At 42.2% G+C, this 23,425-nt stretch overlaps 1 protein-coding gene and 1 non-coding gene across 2 annotated transcripts in view; both read left to right on the top strand.

The window, feature by feature from the left end:
* Nucleotides 1–14,867, top strand: part of LOC126187813 (endothelial differentiation-related factor 1 homolog) — an 83,266-nt gene extending 68,399 nt beyond the window's left edge. The window contains exon 5 of the mRNA XM_049929100.1: nt 13,674–14,867. Coding sequence (XP_049785057.1) covers nt 13,674–13,735 — 62 coding nt within the window. The 3' untranslated portion in view covers nt 13,736–14,867. The remainder of the gene's footprint in view (nt 1–13,673) is intronic.
* A 6,272-nt stretch (nt 14,868–21,139) lies between these two features.
* Trnat-ugu (transfer RNA threonine (anticodon UGU)) lies at nt 21,140–21,214 on the top strand. Its single transcript has one exon. It is a non-coding gene; the product is annotated as a tRNA-Thr (tRNA).
* Nucleotides 21,215–23,425: the final 2,211 nt, after the last annotated feature.

Consider the following 23,425-nt stretch of genomic DNA (forward strand, 5'->3'; position numbering starts at 1 on the left):
AAAGGTAACGGATTTATTCACGGCTTCAGTTGGAAATGCAACTTTACTACTTAGTACCAGCCCACAGCAACAGAGGAAGCATCAGTCTCTGCCTGCAGCATTTCCACCCCAAAGTATTCCTCCTCCTCACCACCTCTCAAGGCATTTGAGAAACTTTGTAATTAAGTCACCTCGCAATCCTTCCTGAATAACTCTGAGAAATCTCAAACCCTAATAGAGTATCATGAACTGAGGCTCGATGCATTGCTCTGCTCGTTTCCAAGCTATCCTTTACTGCTGTATCATCTTCATACCTGTGAACAAAGGCCCTCACCACTGTCAACTAGACTGTGGGGAATATGTGGGAGAAAAGTTAATCAACCTTTGGACACCTTCACTTCATAGAACTTTGCTAGTGGCCTTAGTTTTAGAGTTACAGAAAATACATGTCTCACAGGGGACACCACCTTAACAGGACATGGGGCCTCAGTGACACTGACAGCTATGCAGGCACTAGTATATCTACTGGCAGGAAAACTCAAGCCAGACAGCCTTCTGCGGAGGGTCCTGACGAAGCGTCCTACAACCAAGGGAAAGGTGGGCAGTGTTTTTCTCAGGCAGGGAGCTCTGGCAGCAGTGGCAGGGTGTGGATACAGTGACCATGGGTTTCCTGAGCTGAGGACTGGACAACACTGCCAGATGTCTTGTACTGTAAGCTCTGGGCATACTTCAGGGTCAATTGTTAGGTGTGGTGGGTGGATGTTGGGTGTTTCGGAGAATAAGAACCTTGGTTTCACTGCTTGCACAGTGAGAAAGGTAGATAACACTATAAAAACCTCAACCTCTAGATGCATTAACAATGGAGGAAAAGACAGATTGGTACTCACACTAAAGAAGACACACAAAGTTGCAGGCAGGCATAATTAAAAGATTTAAGTCTTAGTTGTGCCTGTCTGAAGCTTGACTTGTCTTCTTTGTGGTAAGTAACGATCTACCTTTTCCTACATTGTTGATATTCCTACCTGGAGTTTCCATTGTTTGATTTAAACCTCAAGATGAGCTATGTACTGTTTAGGTGAGTGGATGGTGAGGCAAACCAAGTCTCCTTGCCACCCCCTCCCCACCACAACCACTGCCGCCATCACCACAACTACTCCTCCCCCCCCCCCCCCCCCCAGTTATACAAGACTTGCTTAGGCACATGGGACTCTGTCTGTGTCAAAATTTGTTTCCCTAGCGGCTCAGGGCATCCTTGTGGAGCGATGTAAATCAGCATCTACTCCTGGTGGGATGGGTGTACCGTTGGGTAGTACCTACACCCACACAATACACAATATAGAGCACTCAGTTGGTCAGTCTGCCCAAGAAGCAGTCTCAGAATTATAGTAACAGGTCACCGGCCTGCCATAAAACTTCTATTGTAATCAAGAGAGCAGAGGGAACCTTTGAGGAGGTATCCCCGTTCTATACTTGCAAGGCGTTGGAAGGTATTGGTGGGTCTTCAAAGTGATAAGTGACTTCATAATGCAACACTTCTAGTTGAAGCCACCATTTCAAACCAAAGTATCTAAGCTTCTGGAATGAATGGCCTTAGGTGACTACCCTGTTGTGACTGAGTTTCGTAACACCCTTAATTTCTATATTGGTATGGTTTCTTGCTCTGATACGAGAGATCGCCCTTGAGGAGTTAAGTGATGAATGGAAAAATGTGGGTGGCACAGAACTACAGTACTGTATGAGGAGAGTTAATGGCACATTGGAATAAACTGCAACATGTATTCTAACATACAGTACTTAAGAACTGCCTAACAAATCCTTGCAGGTTATATCCATCTTAAAGGTTTGACTGTTTGTTCCCAGTCCAGTGTGATGACTCGGGTGCCAAAGATTTGGTCATACCACTATGGCATGTGACAGGGTGGCTATGTTTGCAAATTTTAGAGGCTCAGCTTGCAAGTTGGGCCATTCTTGTACAGTTCTTCTGAAATGTATTAAATTGTTGTGGGGATCACCCACTATGAAGCAAAGTATGGGGTTTATAATGAAGAAAGGAAAATTCTGGAATTGAAAGTTAAAGAGATGGATATCCTATGGTGAAAAATACAAAATCAAATAGGGGTAATGCAGGAGTAGGTTTAATAATGAATAAAAAATAGGAGTGCGGGTAAGCTACTACAAACAGCATAGTGAATGTATTATTGTGGCCAAGGTACACACAAAGCCCACCCCTACTACAGTAGCAAAAGTCTGTATGACAACTAGCTCTGCAGATGAAGAAGAGGTTGATGAAATGTATGCTGAGATAAAAGAAATTATTCAGACAGTGAAGGGAAGCGAAAATTTAATAGTCATGGGGGACTGGAATTTGACAGTAGGAAAAGAAAGAGAAGGAAACGTAGTAGGTGAATATGGAATAGGGGTAAGAAATGAAAGAGGAAGCCACCTGGTAGAATTTTGCACAGAGCATAACTTGGTTCAAGACTTATGAAAGAGGGTTGTATACATGGATGAGGCCTGGAGGTACTGAACCAGGTTTTAAATTGTAAGACATTTCCAGGAGCAGATTTGGAGTCTGACCACAATCTATTGGTTATGAACTGTAGATTAAAACTGAAGAAACTGCAAAAAGGTGGGAATTTAAGGAGATGGGACCTGGATAAACTGACTAAACCAGAGGTTGTAGAGTGTTTCAGAGAGAGCATAAGGGAACGATTGACAGGAATGGGGGAAAGAAATACAGTAGAAGAAGAATGGGTAGCTTTGAGGGATGAAGTAGTAAAGGCAGCAGAGGATCAAGTTGGTAAAAAGACGAGGGCTAGTAGAAATTCTTGGTAACAGAAGGTATATTGAATTTCATTGATGAAAGGAGAAAATACAAAAATGCAGTAAATGAAGCAGGCAAAAAGGAATACAAACATTTAAAAAACGAGATCGACAGGAAGTGCAATGGCTAGAGGACAAATGTAAGGATATAGGGGTAAGATAGATACTGCCTACAGGAAAATTGGAGAGACCTTTGGAGAAAGGAGATCCATTTGTATGAATATGAAGAGCTCAGATGGAAAACCAGTTCTAAGCAAAGAGGGGAAAGCGGAAAGGTGGAAGGAGTATATAGAGGGTCTATACAAGGGCGATGTACTTAAGTACAATATTATGGAAATAGAAGAGGACATAGATGTAGATGAAATGGGAGATATGATACTGCATGAATAGTTTGACAGAGCACTGAAAGACTTAAGTCAAAACAAGGCCCTGGGAGTAGACAACATTTCATTAATACTACTGACAGCCTTGGGAGGGCCAGTCCTGACAAAACTCTACTATCTGGTGAGCAACATGTATGAGACAGGCGAAATACCATCAGACTTAAAGAAGAATATAATAATTCTAATCCCAAAGAAAGCAGGTGTTGACCGACATGAAAATTACCGAACTATCAGTTTAATAAGTCATGGCTGCAAAATACTAATGAAAATTCTTTACAGACAAGTGGAAAAACTGGTAGAAGCCAACCTCGGGGAAGATCAGTTTGGATTCTGTAGAAATGTTGGAACACTTAAGCCAATACTGACCCTACGACTATCTTAGAAGATAGATTAAGGAAAGGCAAACCTATGTTTCTAGCATTTGTAGACTTGCTTTTGACAATGTTGACTGGAAAACTCTTTCAAATTCTGAAGGTGGCAGGAGTAAAATACAGGGATCGAAAGGCTATTTACAATTTGTACAGAAACCAGATGGCAGTTCTGAGTCAAGGGGCATGAAAGGGAAGCAGTGGTTGGGAAGGGAGTGAGACAGTGTTGTAGCCTATCCCTGGTGTTATTCAATCTGTTTATTGAGCAAGCAACAAAGGAAACAAAAGTAAAGTTTGGAGTATGAATTAAAATCCATGGAGAAGAAATAAAAACTTTCAGGTTCACTGATGACTTTGTAATTTTGTCAGAGACAGCAAAGGACCTGGAAGAGCAGTTGAATGGAATAGACAGTGTTTTGAAAGGAGGATATAAGATGAACATCAACAAAAGCAAAATGAGGATAATGGAATGTAGTTGAATTAAGTTGGGTGATGCTGAGGGAATTAGATTAGGAAATGAAACGCTTAAATTAGTAAATGAGGTTTGCTATTTGGGGATCAAAATAACTGAGGTTGGTCGAAGTAGAGAGGATATAAACTGTAGACTGGCAATGGCAAGGAAAGCGTTTCTGAAGAAGAGAAATTTGTTAACATTGAGTATTGATTTAAGTGTCAGGATGTCGTTTCTGAAACTATTTGTATGGTATGTAGCCATGTATGGAAGTGAAACATGGATGATAAATAGTTTGGACAAGAAGAGAATAGAAGCTTTTGAAATGTGGTGCTACAGAAGAATGCTGGAGATTAGATGGGTAGATCACATGACTAATGAGGAGGTATTAAATAGAATTGGGCAGAAGAGAAATTTGTGGTACAGCTTGACTAGAAGAAGGGATCGGTTGGTAGGACATGTTTTGAGGCATCAAGGAATCACCAATTTAGTATTGGAGGGCAGCGTGGAGGGTAAAAATCGTAGAGGGAGACCAAAAGATGAATACACTAAGCAGATTCAGAAGGATGTGGGTTGCAGTAGGTACTGGGAGATGAAGAAGCTTGCACAGGATAGAGTAGCGCGGAGAGCTGCATCAAACCAAACCAGTCTCTGGACTGAAGACCACAACAACCACCATCATATAGTGAAGCTAAAAAAGCATTCAAAACTGTGCAATCTGCGATGTTCACTACTATTCTCAGCCACATACCGCTGCATATCATCAGAAGCCCTCTAAGCTTTTCTCACTACCATGCAAGCAACTCCTCCCCTAAGTAAAAAAAAATCATACAAAAAGTCGTTAGAAATCAAAGGTAGCTAAATGTTCGATTTTTGCGTGCTCTCCCTTTGTGATGGTGATTTTATTGTCGAAGATATTCACATCCACATGGAGGAACTGAAAATCCAGGCACCATCTAACGTTCCCCTGGACATCTCTGGTAAATCACTGCCACTGGGGAGGGAAGACAGGACAATCATTGCCAATCAATGGCTCCCACAGTGGCTTCCGTGTTGCAGTGGAACTTAAATGGATACCAATCACATTTGGAAGAATTACAGCTGCTAGCCCAGGAAAGACTGTTCTGCATATGCTTACAAGAAACTCAGTTTAAAGTCATCGACACACCTGCATTATGGGGCTACCGCCCCTGCAGTGCAGCAAATATTATTATATTGGAGATACAACTAAGGATGGATTGGCTGTTTTGTTTGACAGATGCCACTCCTTTCCTGTCCCTCTTGCCACACTCATACAAGCAGTTGCAGTGGGCGTTCTCGTACCAGTTAAAAATCACAGTTCGTTCTTTGTCTTCCACCTCATAGTTGGTTGGATGCAGATGCACTAACTAAATTCTTCTGGACACTTCCCCCATCCGTTCCTCCTCATGGGGGACCTCGATGCACACAGTGTGCAGTAGGACTTGGCTACCACTTGCTCCATGAGTCAAATTATCGTGTGACTTGTCCATTTAAGTAATATCTGCATTTTGAACTCTGGTCAGATGACACACTTTTTTAGAGCTACAGGGTCATCTTCAGCCATTGTCCCCTGGTTTTACTCCCTAGCTGTTGCAGACAGTTCAGTGGGAAGTGGCCACAAATTTGCATTCCAGTGACCACTTCCTGGTGTGGATTCGTTTGATGATTACTTGGTCACTGGTCAACAGGAAACTGTGGAGAAAAATAGTTCAAATGACAAATTGGTTTTGTTAACGTCAGGAGGTCATCTTAAAATAACAGGTTTGTGCCAGGAGATAGACCATATGAGGTTTTACCCAAAATACCAGAGAATTTCATTGTAAAAATCGGAAAACTATACTCACATCATAATGTCCTGTCACTTTCAGAATAGTCACCTTCGTCATGTCTGGAGCGATTCCAGTGTTCACATTTTTGGAAGCACTCCTAGAAATCTGCAGAGTTAAGGGTGTTCAGGACCTGTTGGATTCCACATGGATGTCTTCAATTGAGTCAGTCACCCTTTCAATGTGATTTTTGTCTTCGGGAGCAGATAGAAGTCACATAGGGCTAGATCTGGTGAGTAGGCATGGTGAGGGCAATTGCTATCTTGTTTCTGGCCAGGAATTCCTTCACAACCAGCGAGGTATGCCTGGGTGTGTCGTCATAGTGCACCAACCAGTCTTTCTTTTCCACAATTCTGCCCACTTGCACTGAACATTTTCCCTCAGTCGCCTCAAAACCTCGCAGTAAAATTGCCCGTTCACAGTCTGACCATGTGGAACAAACTCCTTACACACTGTTCCCCAAATGTCGAAAAAAATGATCAATATTGACTTCATGTTGCTGCGAACATTATCTGGACTTGTGACCAAGACACCCAACCTCATTCCTTCACAACCTCAACATCTTCTCTCCTACCTGCTTCACTTGGTCTTCCTCAATGCTGTATGCCATCTTCTTCAACACTGACCATCTCCTCTGATGGCTCCATCCACACAACTGTCAACATTAAAGTCACCAAGAGTACCCGCATTTCGACAGCTGCCATCTCTTCCACACAAAAAAGTACCTCCCATACAGTCTAGCCATCTGGGGTTAGTACATATGTAATAAAAAGAACTACCTTGCTCAGTTCGCTGAAGGCCTGACAAAAGGCCTTCACAGACCAGCACTGTTGCCCAGACTTTGTCCACAAACATTTCCCCTGCCATATTCTCATTCCCTGCCAATCCTCCCACCACTTCCAAGGACCAGCTACAAAGGTGTGCCCACTGCATCATCCAGTACCACCCCAGACTGGAACAACTGAACCACATCCCCTTTGTCAGAGCTTTGATTATCTATAATCGTTCTGTGAAATGAGGGACATCCTCTCAGAGATCCACTCAACCTCCACAACATCCTAGTTCATTCCTGTGCCACTCTCATCTCTCTTTCCTCTTCTGGCTTACCCCAATTTCCTCCTATCACTTTGTAGTATGATCCTTTTAGTGCAGACCTTGCTCGGACTTGGTTCATGAGTTTGGTCTTGATTTCTAGTTTCACTGCCAGTGCTATCTTCACCTTCTAGTAATGATTATGGGGTCTCCAGTATTGGGTTTGATGTGCCACCTTTACCATATCTTGCAGAAGTGAGAATCGTGCAGAGGAGGTCACCCACTGTGCCCTTCCACCCCGGCACCCTTCCTTCCTGTTGTTGTAGTACATCCAAAACACAGCACATTAGCTGTCCCATTGTTGGCAGGGGAGGGGGTTGTCAGGTACCCACCAGATGGTAGGCCCTTGACCAAGCAGAGGTGGCACTGTCAATTCCTGCACTGCACACTCCCCATATAAGCCATGGAGTACACTACGTGATCAAAAGTATCCGGACACCTGGCTGAAAATTACTTAAAAGTTCATGGTGCCCTCCATCGGTAATGCTGGAATTCGATGTGGTGTTGGCTTACCCTTAGCCTTGATGACTGCTTCCACCCTCACTGGCATATATTCAATCAGGTGCTGTAAGGTTTCTTGGGGAATGGAAGCCCAGGTATTGATGTCGGTTGGTTAGGCCTGGCACGAAGTCGGCATTCCAAAAGATCCCAAAGGTGTTCTATAGGATTCAGATCAGGACTCTGTGCAGGCCAGTCTGTTACGGGGATGTTATTGTTGTGTAACCATTCTGCCACAGGCTGTGCATTATGAACAGTTGTTCAATCGTGTTGAAAGATGCAATTGCCATCCCCGAATTGCTTTTCAGCAGTAGGTGCTTAAAACATCAATGTAGGCCTGTGCTGTAATAGTTCCATGCAAAACAAGGGGTGCAAGCCCCCTCCATGAAAAACACGATCACACCATAACACCACCGCCTACGAATTTTACTATTGGCACTACACAAGCTGGCAGATGATGTTCACTGGGCATTCACCATACTCGCACTCTGTCATCGGATTGCCACATTATGTACCATGATTTGTCACTTCACACAAGATTTTTTCCACCGTTCAGTCGTCCTGTGTTTACACTCCTTACACCAAGCGAGGCGTCATTTGGTATTTACCAGCATGATGTGTGGCTTATGAGCAGCTGCTAGACTATGAAACCCAAGTTTTCTCACCTCCTGCCTAACTGTCATAGTACTTGCACTGAATCCTGATGCAGTTTGGGATACCTGCTTGATGGTCTGCATAGAAGCCTGCTTATTACATATTACGATCCTCTTAAACTGTCTGCGGTCTGTCAGTCAATAGACAAGGTCGGCCTGTAAGCTTTTGTGCTGTACGTGTGCCTTCATGTTTCCACTTCACTATCACATTGGAAACAGTGGAGCTTGGGATGTTTACAAGTGTGGAAATCTCGTGAACAGATGTATGACACGAAGTGACACCCAATCACCTGACCATGTTCGAAGTGCGCGAGTTCCTTGGAGCGCCCTATTCTGCTCTCTCCCACTTCTAATGACACTCTGACTACTGAGGTCGCTGATATGGAGTATCTGGCAGTAGGTGGCAGCACAATGCACCTAATAATAGTAATAGTAATTTTTGGGGGTGTTCAGATACTTTTGATCACATAGTGTATGTGCCCGTCATGACTAGGGTATGGGGACTCCTGGCAGCAGGTTACTGGCCAGGTAGCTCCAGCTGTGGCTGGGTGGCAACCATCGGGAGAGCCCCTGTTCAGAGTGGGTGGAACCATGGCAGATAGTTCGCACATGAAGAGACATAAACTTTTATCTCACTGGTGCTCATATGGCCCCAGCAGTGTAAAGGCCTCGTATGATGCCACTATGTCTGATCCCAATGCATTCCCTTCCCATGCCGTGCAGTAGGAGGAACTCGAGGTTAAACGACAAGGAACAAAATTCTTCCCCCAGTACCTGGTCTGTGTGGGGATCGATGGGGACACAGCTATTGGCCACAAAACCTTTACTTCTTGTGTAAAACATTCAGAACAAATATAGGGAAGTTGCCGCCATCCCTAAGACGGAGAGCGGCTCCCTCCTGATAAAAATGTCATCTCCTGCCCAGTCACAGGTGCTGCTCTCTTGTGAAAAGTTGGGTGACATTCCCATGACTGTCACTCCAGACAAGAGTCTCAGTATGGTCCAGCGCATCATCTTTCACTGTGATCTTCTTCTGCAGTCTGACAATGAGCTGCAGGCCAAATTAGAGTGAAGGGGTGTATGCTTCATCCGTTGTGACCATAGGGGAGCAAGGGAAAACAGAGTTGCTACCAGGACCTTCATCTTGGCTTTTGGGGGTGATGTGTTGCCTGAGAAAGTCAGGGTCTAACATTGTGACGTGAAAACCTATGTTCCTCCTCCTGTTAGATGCTTCCGGTGTATGAAGTTCGGACATGTGTCTTCCCGTTGCACTGCTTCCCATGTCTGCAGGGATTACGGATGTCTGTTGCACGTGAACGTTCCTTGTCCCCCCCCCCTCAAATCTTTGTAAACTGTGGAGAGCTCCACACTCCCTGCTCACCAGATTGCTCCGTTATTAAATGTGACCAGAAAATCCAAGAGTGTAAGACCCTGAACAAGCTTACATGTCAAGAGGCCATAAAGTATAAGTGTCCAAATCCCAGACAGTTGACGCAATCTTGTGCAAAAGCTGTAACATCGTCGCTTTCAGCCGACAGTGCCTTTCTGTGTTGTGCCTCTTACAGCGAACCATAAGGGCTGCCTGCTGATGCCTGCCTCCCAGGTGGCTGGAGGTCCTTCTGGTGTTACCATCGCACCTGCTTCGGGACCATTGGCTCCCCAACTGCCTGGGACACCGGTGCTCATCCTCCAGCCAGAGGTGCCAAAACCATCTCCAGCTTCTCTAACTAGGAAGAGGTCCCTTGGGGCTCTACCTTTCATGGTCCCTGCTGGCTGTTGGACTTTTATTCTTCCTCTGTCCCTGAAACCAGTTCAGGAAAACCTCAGTCCTCATCTTCTGAGGAGGAGGAGGAGGAGGAGGAGGAGGACAAACAAAAGTCCTCGAAGATGAAGGAAACTTCGGTGGCCCCCCACACCACTGGTCTCTGCATTTACTACTTCTGTGCCCAAGATGGAGATTCTGGTGGCCACTGAGACACCAGATCTCCCAGGCAATGTTCCAGAGAACCTATGTCAGCAGATCCCCTGACATCTCAGCTGGTGGCAGTACATACCCTGGGTCATAACCTGCACCCCTCCAGTCGCTTAATACCCCAATAGTATTCAGATGCTCTTATCCTCCGGTGGAACTATACCAGATTTTTCCACCACCTAGATGGGCTATGGCAGCTTTTAAGCACTTGCCCTGCATTCTATGCTGCCATCCAGGATACATGCCTTCCAGCAACTCAGACCCGTGCCCTTCGTGGCTACTGAAGTGATTTTAAAAATTGTAAAAACTGAGAGGGTACTGGGTGGAGTTCGTACCTTTGTGCTGAACTCTGTATTCATTGATCTTGCCTCTCATGATACTCCATTGGAGGCTGTGTCTGTCTGGGGACAGGCATATCAGGATCTGTAATGTTCATTTCCATGATGATGATGATGATGATGATGATGATGATGATGATGATGATGATGATGATGTGTCCCAGGATATACTGTCTGCATTACTTTTTAAGCTCCTGCCACCTTTCCTAGTTGTGGGTGCCTTCAGTGCCAATAACCCTCTGTGGGGTGGAACAGTGATCACTGGCCATGATGAAGACATCGAAACTTTACTGGCACAACTGGATCTTTGCCTCTTGAACTGTGGTGTCTCCACACTTTCAGTGTGGCACGTGAAACTTATTCAAACATTGAGCTCTCCTTTTGCAGTCATGGTCTTCTCTCACCTGTCCACTGAGTGTCCAAGATGACCTCTATTGTAGTGCCCTCTTGCCAATCTTGCTGTCCCTCCCTCAGCATTACTCCCCTAGGTGGCCTCCCAGATGGGTTCTCCGTAATGCTGACTGGGATGGGTTCATCTCTGCTATCATCCTTAGCTCCCTGTCACAAGGCAGTATGGATTCAGTTATTCAGCATACAATGGCAGCAGTTCTGGCAGCCAACCAACCCATCCCCTCTTCCTCACTGTCCCCCCATTGGAAGACCAGGTGGACCCCAGAGATCACTGCAGCCATTAGAGATTGTAGGTGAGCTCTACAAGCCCCCCCCTCCAACACCATCACCAGTGCACCTTATTGCCTTTAACGGCTCCGTCCCATGTTTGTTACCTTATAAAATGATGAAAGCAAGAATCCTGGTCCTTTTCTATGGAAGGGAGCACCACCTCCCACAGCAGTGACCCAGAATTGGGTTTACAGTTGCTGTATGCCTCCAGTGTCTCTGTTCGGAACTGTAACTTCCTCCACTGTCACCTCTGGTCAGGGAGACATTGCATCTGTCCCCATGACTTGTGCCCCGACCTCGGATTTGCCTTGAATTCTCTTATCATCCAAAAGATTCCCCACAATTTTTCGCTGCTTGTTCTGGCTGCCCTCCAGATGTATCTGGGTTCGGAAGCGTATTCACTGACAGCTCAATGGTCGAGGGCCGAACAGGCTTTGTATACACACATGCACAGAGCAGTGAACTCCACTCTCTGCCAAACGGCTGCATTGTCTTCACAGCTGAATTGATGGCTATTAAATTAGCACTTATCCATGTTTGTTCGTGCACCGACAAAGAGTATCATAATCTGTAGTGACTCCCTTGGCAGCCCTCAGGCTATAGACCAGTGCTACTCTCCTAACCCACTGGTTATGGCTATCCAGGATCTTGTCTCTGACTTCCATCAAGCTGGGCAGCCAGTCATTTTCATTTCGAGGCTTGGTCATGTTGGGATTTGGGGAAATGAACGAGCCGGCCAGCAGGATGCGGATTCTGGAAATTGGGGTCCCAGAACCGGACTTTCGGCTGTTTATACGCCATTGATTGCTGGAAGCTTGGAACCCAGAATGGTTTGACCTGATCGCCCCAAACAAACAGAACAATTAAGGAAGTCACTACCACATGGCAGTCTTCTTTGCATGCTTCTCGCAGGGAATACACTGTCCTCTGTAGACTGGATTTGCCACTCTTGGCCGACCCATGGTCACATTCTCAGATGTGAGGATCCTTCTCACTGCCGATGCAGAGCCTGCCTGACAGTGCCCCACTTACTTGCAGACTGCCCTGATTCGGCTACTTTGAGGCGGCATTATAATCTTCCTGATTCGCTCCCTTTGGTGCTAGCAGACAACGACAAGTAGGCCGACCTGGGGCTACCATTTTACCTGCAAAGGTGGTTTCTATTCATCCCTGTAAGGTAGGGGTTCTTGGTGTCATTGACTGTCATGGAGTTGACGGGGTGTCCTTCTTTGGATCCCCCCTCCCCCAGGGCCCCTTGGTGGCCCTTGCCTGGCCTCTAACCTTCCCACCTTTTTATTCTCTTTATTCTTTTTCATTTCTTGATTCTAATGCCATGTGGTCACTGATCTTTTATCGACTTGTGTGTGCTGTCTGTTTCCTGGACTTTTATCATGGTTTTTATGTTTTTAGTTACATTCAAGCTTTCCAGCATTTGCCTTTTGCCTCTTTCCTTTGTTGACTACTTCTGGTTTGCCATGTAACGGATGAAGGGGCTGATGACCTTGCAGTTTAGTCCCTTTCACTACAAACCAACCAACCAACTAACTCAATCCTATCCCTTTGCCACAGGGATTTTTATTACTGTTGGAGACCCAGGTGGAAGATCTTCCAAACTCACTCACCCAACACTTTCTGTTCCAGTCCTATTGCAGACTTATCCTACCACACCAGAGACCGGACCATCAGTGAAATTGCACAGCCTTTTATATAGGCATGACTATCAACCAGCTGTCCCCCAGAATGAATGCCATTGCCAGACTGGCCAAGAACAAAGTGGACCACCCTGTGGTAAACTATGCAGCTGTACATATTGTGGTTGACTGCAATCTGGATCCTGTCTTACACCACCAGCTTTTCTGAACTGTCCAGATGGGAGTTACCCTTACAACACATTTTCCGCTCCTGAAAAAAATCCCAGGCTCAACCTACAGTAATCCACTGTCCCCACACCCTCCACCTAATAGTTTTAATCCCCTATAGTATATCACCTACTCCCAATCGACGTCCCATCACCCTCATTGTATGCTGCTCTAGGACAAGGCACCCACCAGTTTTTATCCCTTCTCTGCTTCTATTCTTTTCTGATCCTCATTTCACCCTCCCCTCCCGTTGCACAGCCTCCCAGTGCTGTGCCAGGCAGCTTTGACCTCCCTCCTCCTAGTTCCTTCTCAATCTGCCAGACAGCATTTTCTCCCCCCCCCCCCCCCCCCCACCTGTACACTATCCCTCTTGTTTTTTGTTTCTCATGTATTCATACTATGCAAAGGGTGCTGTTGACTGCCGTAATTCTTCACCATCATTCAGCTGGTGAAATGTTGAATCTTGTTTCCTTTTTTTCACATATCCACTGTAACTCTAAAAAGTGTAAGATGACTGTATCTCACATACTGTTTCATGAAAGATTGTAATAAAAGTAATAGTATCATATTTTTTGACATACAGTTTAAGCAATAAATGTTAGATAGGAAGCTCTTACTACAGTTAATCCATGAGAGAGCTGAAATTTGCTGTTAAAGTTTACCTAATGCAAAGTAGCAATAGAAGTTGCTGGAAATCTTGTACTGATATAGTGTCTGTTTATCTTTCAGGAATAAAACTCCGAGGAAAGGACAAGGGCCAACCGTTACTGCCCCCTGGGACGAAAAAGTAGTTTCGTCCTTGGGGGCACAACTGTACTGCATGTGTGTGTATCGATTGACAAGTTTGTCCTGCTGGTGGGAATCTATTTCTAGAATATTCCTGACAGCTTTGTGTCTTCAGTTTTAAGAGGAAGGGATGGGGAAAGATTGCAATTTCTCAACGTACTTTAGTATGTTCAGATAGTTGGTTTCTTCCAAATTTTGTTTTCAGCACATGTAACAGAAAAAAAATTAAACTACTTATTTCACTGTCTATAATATATTGATCAAGTTGTTTCTTAGATAACAATTTAAGGGAATTGTTTTATTTTTTACTGCAAGTAATCTCATTACGTGCATAATCACAATTGCTCTGTATTTAAGAAAACCATAATATGTTGAAATAGTCATGATGCCTTGTACAGGAAAGACATGGCTGTAAGGTTGGGGGTAATGTTTAGGAAGATATCCTTTATATTGCAGTGATTCAAAGATCAATGTATAAATTGGTGCATTTAAGACTTATTCAGAAGTATGTTTTGAAATTTGGTGAACTATGTCTTATGTAGGAACATATCTGATATATTGTAAGATAATTTCTTATTATCTAATGTACTAATATGGCATGTGGTTGTTTTAGTATTTGTTATTATTATTCATTGTGTATTGTTGATGGTTTGAATACCAATTTCCCTTCTTCAGCACACACACACAATGAAGAAGAATTAAGTTTAGAGTAACAGGCTTCTTTCTGACATGACATTCCTGAAAAACTAATTTCAGAAGTTACTCTCAAGTGCCAGATTAGATCTTTCTGTAATTCAAATACAGCTGGTTCCCAGGAATGTTTATAAAGTGTGGCCTGTCACCCATATTTGATGTGAGTTTGTTTAATTTTGGAGACATAGATAAATGAGTTAGCTAAATGTTTTTTGCAGTTAATGTTTTATCTTGTTAGAGTTTCTCAAGTATTTGTATACAGAGCTTTTGTTTAAACAAATATTAATGGTAGTTAAAATAGAAACAGACTGATGCTGTAGGGTGGAAAACGCAGTGTTGTATCATGCTTTCGATGTCCATTATTTGATAACTGTTTAATTTGAAAGTTTTCTTTAAGTTTGTATTTTTAACACATGTTATAAATTGACTGGACTGCTATTACAAGTTTTGCATTTTTTATTTTTTTTAGTCCTCCTTTACTTAATGCAGACTGATTTGTTGTATTTCATTGTGTAGCCTTGTTACTACAGTAGCAGTACCAACACCTGTCGGTGCTGCGTGTTATGAAATAAATTTATTTAATGTCAGGACTGAAGCAGATTGTGTAATGTGAAGGTTATAAGGTCAGTATATAATATGGTCAATTCGAATGGTTGTTTAGGTCATAAATCAGGTGGATATGGGCAATGAGACTTTTTTTTATGCTGGTTTTTTATCCACTTTCCAAAAAAACACAATCAATAAATATGGAATGTATTCCACCTTTGTGACTATTAAATCTCATTTGGGCCAGACGCATTTCACTTTATTTTGAACATCTTCAATAGTCTTTTTTTTTTTTTTTTTTCCATCTAATTTTTAAATTTTCTTCTGTATCCAAGAGTCACACTGCACTCCACTGATACAGAGCATGCTATCATTTTCATGTTTTATAAATTCACATTGTGTGGACTTACAAAACATGAAAATAATATATTCCGTGTCAGTGAAGTGCAGTGTGATAAAACTCTGGCACTTGGATGTAGGAGAATGTTTGGAAATTGAGCAAAAAATTACAAATGCAACTTCTTCACCAACTACCATTTTTCAACAACTTACATTTAAAAAGTAACAAATTTCATTAATGCAAAATTTTAATGTTTTTGTTCTTCAGATATAAACCATTGCATTCTTGCCTCCTGTCCATAACAGTATTATAGTGAAATGAGAGACTAGTAGACGTTGTTTGTTGGTGTCCATAAAACAGTTAGCACCTATGTGTGTTCAGTGCAAATACCAGTTAAAACATTTATCAGGTTTGTTATTTGCTTTGTTTTTTGCTGATATTTGAAGTTTGTTGAAATGCTTGAGAATATTATCTTTCATATGATTCCCATACGAAATGTTTTCATGTTTTAGATGTTGTTAATGGAAGGTTGTAGGAAGGACTCCTAAAGAGAACTTAAAAGCTTGAAGAGCTGACTGGTGTTTTCTTTCATGACAATCATTGTGGTATAAATTTTTTTAATATTCTGTTAAGGAGTTACATAAAATTTATAGCAGTGGTTAGTTTCATTTTTGGCAAATGAAAACCGCTTAAAACATTTTGGAAATAATCCCAAATATAATAAAACTTATAACAAGTTGTTAAACTGAGTATTTTTAACAAATAGAGCAAGTTTTGCTTCTAATGAATTTGCATGCCACATCGAAGTATTGAGGAGGACTAATTTCACTTTTTTTGTCCGGCATTTGACAGGCGACCTGCATCTGACATTATTTGCACCATGCTGCCTGTGAATCAGTAGCTGCCAACAGTGACTAAGTTTCCTAACAATGTACTAAGTGCTGTTACTCACAAGCACAGTCACAGTGTTGTACAGAACCATGCAAACATGTAGTGTATTTCATATGATGCAGGTCCAGTTCGCTGTGTATACTGGATTGAAAATACTTCAGCGCAGCAGGGAATATCTTGCATTCTTCTGCATTTGGCACTTTGAATACAGTTATTCCAAACTTTTAATACGCAGGGTCTCGAGCCATATTACACACTCCTCATGTGGAATAACCCAATTCAAATTTTCTTAGATGCCAACAACTTCAGTTCAAATATGTAAGTGCACATACCTGCTTTAAGTGATAATATTAGTACAGCGGAATATTTTGAAATCTACAGATTCCAGTGTCAGTCCTTCAATAAACTTGCAGAATGTATGAACGCCCACAAATAAGCTGGCCATATTGATTACTCTTAAATTGTCAAGCCTTACAGCTTGAGCCATTTTTGTCGTGTGGTGCAGAACTCGTTTCCCTGAACTCTGAAGTGTGGGAATTTGCACTCTAGTATTCTCCCCTAGTGCTACCTTCCTGCTCTTGATGCATGTTAGCCTTACCCAGGCTCATTTATTTATATTTATTCATCTGCATATTTGTGTGGGTGGGTGCGCACACATTTTTTATTTATTTAATGGGGGAATGGATATGTTATCACCTAGTGGGATATTTGACATATGTACTTGGTCATTTAGTAGTAGTTTCTTTTTTGGCCCCAGCAAGGGCCTCACCACTCCATGAGCACATGCTTGGCTACCACAGAGCCCCAGCCATTGCAGCGTAACTTCCTTTTTGTACTGCAAGCTTTTACTTTAATTCATCCTGTTTCCCCTCTGCTCTTCTATCGTATGGTATACTTGGTGCAGACCCTGTTAGAACCTGGCTTATGATTTGGGACTAAAGTTTCAACTTCTGGCATTTTCTACAACTTTTCATTAAATAAATACATTATTTGGGTTTGAACTGCCACAGATTTTCAAAATTCTCCAGAAGTGTTGAGTGTGCAGGGAAGGTCACCAAATGTGATGTGTGCTCCACCTTCTTGCCTTCTCATCTATGCACCCTTCCCTTTAATACAGTAATATGCCCAAAACCCAGCACAGTAGCAATCACGTTGTGAAGGGAGTTGTCAAATACCTGCATAGACCCGCTGACCACACAGGAATAGCCCTATTGAGCTGAAAACTCTGAAAGTATGTGAAGGCGTATATGCTCATTGTGACTGGAGCATGGGGACTCAAAGCAATGGATTGTTGGCCAAGTAGCCTTTGCTGAGGCTGGGTGGTGCTCCTGGAGACAGCACCCATTCGGAGTGGGTGGCACCTTGGTGGATGTGCTGCAAATGAATCGTATGAAGTTATCTCCCACTGGTGGTCAATGATTGTAAAGTTATTAAGGATCAGATCTCAAATGCACAAAATCGTATTGAACTTTTAGAGAAAAGGAGGAAGAATGGATATTCAGTTTCTTCACATGTTACATAGTTTTGGAGGAAAAAGTCCTGGCCTCAGATCAAAAATTTGAAGAGTGTGCACAAACTTTAAATAATGTGCAGCTTTTCGGGGATGAAGTAACTCATCCAAATAATGAATTTAAAGGATTGTGGGATGAGTTTGCTAAAATGAGACAAGAAATCACAGAAAGTCTGTTTAGAGGGAAATCTTTAGATACAAATAATTCATTAGAAGAGCTAGAATTATCAATAGCATGTGAACCTCTACAAGCATTTCACAAAGTTTAAATCTGATGGAGATGTACACCCAACATACTTCTTAAGAGTTTTTTCAGGATCTTTACCTCTAAAAGGATAGGATTCTCAGAAAAAAGATTTTACATTAAGTTATCTAGTAGGGGATGCTACTGAGTGGGCAGATTCTCACTCAGAAGAATTTACTTCATGGAAGGATTTTCAAGAGAAATTCAGATGCAAACACTGGTCACAAACAATACAAGAAAAAATTAACTTTAGAATTACTCGGTCCAAAGCACTATGATAGTTCTTGGGAAGTTTTAAAAATATATTGAGTGGCATTTAACATGATCTAAATATTTAGACAACCCAGTGGATGAAGTTCATTTAGCTATTTAAGTATTAGTGGGATGGCTACCATATTATGTACATAAAGAAATTTTGTACCGGCGTTGGGCTACTGTATGAGAATTTTCATTTGTGGAAAATCTAGATACTATAAATAACGAAAAGTATAGTCTATATCAGAAAGATACAGGTAATGAAAATTGCAAGTTTAACCAAAAGTTTCAAAAGAAACGAGAAATAAATTATTGCCAAGTGGCTGAATATCTGGGAGAACGGTTGAAACAACAATGATGTGACCTATGGAATGTGTTATTTTGAATCAAGAAAGTTATACTAAAATGAAGATTATGTATAACACAAGCAGTTGAAGTGCGATTTAATTAATTTTATTCACAGCAAAAATAGTTTTTCCTAGGAGTTACTGTTGTCACTTTTTTGAGGGGAGTAATAAAGGGGCCACGTATCAGAATAACCCAAAGATAAAAGTGACAAGCTAACATGTAGAAGGAAAAGTGTTGTGGAGGAGAGGAGCAATAGGAAGATCAGTCAAGCAAGTGAACTGTCCAGAGAAAATTGGAAGTATCTAGAAGTCTGGTATGGGATGTAGAGATAGGAAAAAGAAAAACAGAATGAGGAAGAACTGGAATACTCAAAATAATAGTAAAAAAGCTATGTGATGCACTTAATTTAAATCATAGGTGCTGATACTAGAGCTAGCGATCAGGTGACTGTACAGAAGTGGATAGCAGTCAGATAACCCTACCTACTAAACTGGAGATAGGAGCTCTACGGAGCAGGAGGTGTGGATGAAAGAGCTCCATGAAATTGAAGAACACAAAATATTAAAGATAGTATATGTATGGTTCTTGTCGATTTCAAGTTGAGTGTCAGATTTGTTATTTAAATACCAATTGGTAGCTGTCCTCATTTATCACACATTGAGCTGTAATTTTCAAGATAATATAAGAAGGTGAATTGCATCTCACTTCTTATTTATGTGTGGAATGAATGAGAACAAGAAGTTAATTTTCAACAGCTTTAGCTGGAGCTGGTACAAAGGCAAAGGCTGAGGCAAGTTTGAGGAAACATTGCTTCTTCCTCCAATTCCAAAGAGTCTGAGCATATGCCTGGCAAATCTTCTAGCAAAAAAATAAATAAAAATTAGATGGAAAGACTGATTTGAAACCCAAAGTGTACAATCTCCAGAACAGTCAGTCTGGTTGCAAAATGCCAGTTTAGACACTTCATCTACTGTATGTGACCACTTCCAGTTTTTAGCCAAAAAATTGTAAACTATGTAACTGAGTGATGTAATTTATATTATGAGTACCTTTGCGACGACTCCAGTGAAAATTTAGAACTTTAGCGTTGGAAACACATGAACAGTGATGAAATTTATTGTTTCCTACCTAAAGTGGAAAAAAATGAAGTAAACAGTTACAGGGGCAATGATCCATTACTGTCTACTCCAGTGTTCATGCAAATATTGGCCTTACTGTCAATTTTCTGTTACTAACAATGATACGCTTTGTTTTGATGACAATGAGAACTCTGGAGATGACAAAATCTGGAAAATTAGGCAGATTGTGGATCATCTAAGAAAATCATTTCCAGATGCATTCCATACCTTAAAAAAATAAAAAATAAAAAAATTGTGCACTGACGAAAGTTTAGTTCTCTACAAAGGTTGTGTCTTCCTCAAACAGTACATTACACATTTGGTGTAAAATCTTTTGTGCTGTGTGATAGTGAAACTGGATGTATTCTTTTCTTATTTGTATAGGTGCAGCAAAGGACATAAAAAAGAAAATAAGTTTGGTGTAAATGCTAGAATGCCTGGAAGTATTGTTGTTACTTTAGTAAAACACTACTTAGGTTAATATCATACACTGTATGTTGACAGTTGGTACACTGGCCTGGTGTTACTTTCTTTTCTGTATGGCAGAGTGACTAATGCTTGTGGAACTGTAACAAAAAACAGTGGAGACATGCCTCCTTTATCAAAACAACTTAAAACAAGTGAGACAGAGTTTATGTCAACTCTCAAACTTCTTGCACTTATGTGACAGGACAAATGGGAAGTGAGGATGCTTCGAATTCTCCATAAAAGTAAAATAACAACCACCAATAAAATTGACAGCAGCACCAATGAAGCAAAAGAAAAATAAACTAGCATTGTGAGCTACAACTGAAAATATGGGGGCTGTCAACAGGAGTGACATGAACACAAGTTCAATAGATTATGTATGAAAAGTGGCAAAATGGCATGATTTGGTGGATGTGTGTCTGTTGAATGCACATACATTGTATAAACCTCGAAAGGGAAGAAATATTTCAATATCTGGTTGTTGGCAGAAACTTACCAAGGAGATCATAGAGATTCGCCACTGGCCTCAGAGGGCTGTCGTGGAAGGAGATCATCTGATTGTGATAATCTTTTATGCCAAATGAAATGATAATTGAATGGACGCCCTAGCTGCAAACAGGCGTTGATGTACTTCGTCGGGGACATGTTGAAAATGTGTGCCCCGACCGGGACTCGAACCCGGGATCTCCTGCTTACATGGCAGACGCTCTATCCATCTGAACAACTGCGGGCACAGAGGATAGTGCGTCTGCAGGGACTTATCCCTTGCACGCTCTCCGTGAGATCCACATCCCCAACATGTCCACACCACTACATTCACACACGCTTTGCCCGAACTCGTACGGGACTTGGTAGATTAATCTGCCACAAGTAATGAGTATGATGGGCAAACATCTATTAGGCGCACTACGAATGTAGTGGTGTGGACATGTTGGGAATGTGGATCTCACGGGGAGTGTGCAAGGGATAAGTCCATGCAGACGCACTATCCTCTGTGCCCGCGGTGGTTCAGATGGATAGAGCGTCTGCTATGTAAGCAGGAGATCCCGGGTTCGAGTCCCGGTCGGGGCACACATTTTCAACATGTCCCCGACGAAGTACATCAACGCCTGTTTGCAGCTAGGGTGTCCATTCAATTATCATTTCATTTCTAGCAAAGCTGCATGGTCATCCACGGTAACTGTTCTTTCGGGAACAGATACTACCGTCATATATAGTTTTATGCCAAACCCAAGTGTCACAAATCCCAGGAACATCAAAGAAGGCTGTCCAGAGAAGGTATGTGCAAAACATGACAAATGGAGTGACTATAGATGCATTTGTATAAAATGTAGTGCATCATTATATGTTTGAATTTTAATTTTGAAAGATGCCACATTTTGAAGTTTAACTAATGTAATAACATATGCATTTTTTTCTTCTAGTAAAGTACCTTTTTGAAAAAAGTATTTTTCTATGGAGATTAAAAATAAGGTTTAACATTATAATACTGGATTTTGCATCTTAATTTTTCTCAGTAATAATGATAGACTGCTACACTCATATAAACGCACCAGTTGAAAATTACACACACATGGCAGATGACCACGCAGACTAAATGCACAGTAAAAGGGTATATGGACAAGATAAAAAATGCAGGAAAGGAGTACAGATGGTTAAAAAACAAGATTGACAGAAAATGTGAAATGGTTAACAAAGGCTGGGCTAGTGGACACATGCAAGGTTGTAGATGCATGCTTAGCTAGGGGGATGTTAAGAGAGACCTCATGAGAAAAGAGAAGCAGCTGTATAAACATAAAGAGCTCAGATGGAAAACCTGTACAGGACAAGGAGGGATAGATGGAAGGAATGTATAGAAAGACTATACAAGAGAAATAAACTTGGAAGTAATATTACAGAAAGTGAAGAGGAAGTAGATGAGATGGGAGATACGAAACTGTGAGAATAATTTGACAGTTCACTGAAAGACCTAAGGTAAAACAAAGCCCCCGAGTTTGATGACATTCCTTCACAACTTTTGAAATCCTTGGGAGAGCCCCATCTGTAACAAAAGTGTTCCACCTGGTATGCAAGATATACAGGAAATTCAGATTTCAGGAAGAATGTAGTGTAACAACCCGGTCTGGGGTCCCATTGTTAACAGGAGGCAGAGTAAAAGGTGAGGGTGAGTGACCCTCTGGAGCACTGGGGTGCCAATGAGACATTCAGTTAACCATTTATTAACGAGAGCTGTACAAAAACTCCATCTTTTTTTCCAGCGCTGTCCAGCAGCAGCCATGCTGAACCCATGCCGCACAAAAGTGCAGGGTGTGATACAAGCCCCTGGTGAGTAATCTGTGGGCGCAGGCGTTGTCTGAGGCCAGTGCTACGGCCCCGTCTTAGGAGGGTCCATCAGCCTGGACGGCTGTCAGAGCTTCAGCACTCTTCAGGAGTGAAGCTGCACTTACACTCAAGCCCCATAAATGTGCATTGTTGAGATGGTGTGTAGGACAGCCTGGCAGGTGGTCCCACCACGCAATTGGTAGAGCAGAATTTATACTGCCAGGTGTGGCAGCACAGGTGCCCTGTTCCCAAGCTGAATAACTTGCAGACAGGCACGTTGGTTCTTGATCCACAGAAGGCACGTTGGTTCTTGATCCACAGAAGATCGGTCTGACCCTCATCTTCAGACAGACACCACTGTGACCAGTAGGAGTGCAGCTGGCGGAGTTGAAGTTTCCACCAAGGTGGCACTTGTGAGACCGTAGACACTTTGTAGTCACCAGAGCGTCCCGCAACTAGCAGAGCCAACCTTCCATCAGTATAAGTTATGCCGATGGAGTGACCTAACTATGAGAATGACTGAATGGAAGGCAGTGGTTTTATAATAGAAATGAATCCCCCGTACAAGTGGCCGAATGTGCTCCCGTTTTGAACCTGTCAGCACTTTTTGCTGGTGTAATGTTCAACTGCAGAGCATTCCTTTATGTAAAATTTGCTCCCTGTAAGGCGATCTTATGACTTTCCTGGTTGAAGTTACCACATGTAGCCTCCTTACAGAAGAGTGTTTTGTCTGCTCTGCACTGTCATTTAGGTGCAGAATCAGGGCTTTCCAATGCTCGCTCTTGCCGACTGTTAGGCAATAAGCTCACTTTGTTTCTACTTCAGCACTCCAGAGTGTTGACATTGGTTATGACACTGATGCCTAGCTGGTGACATACTTCACTTAACAATGTCCCAGCTGATTCTAACAATATTTTATTTCTACTCTTCATTACTATTCTGCTGTGCACCAGTAATAAC

The sequence above is a fragment of the Schistocerca cancellata genome, chromosome 5 (genome assembly GCF_023864275.1).
Source record: "Schistocerca cancellata isolate TAMUIC-IGC-003103 chromosome 5, iqSchCanc2.1, whole genome shotgun sequence".
NCBI lineage: Eukaryota > Metazoa > Arthropoda > Insecta > Orthoptera > Acrididae > Schistocerca > Schistocerca cancellata.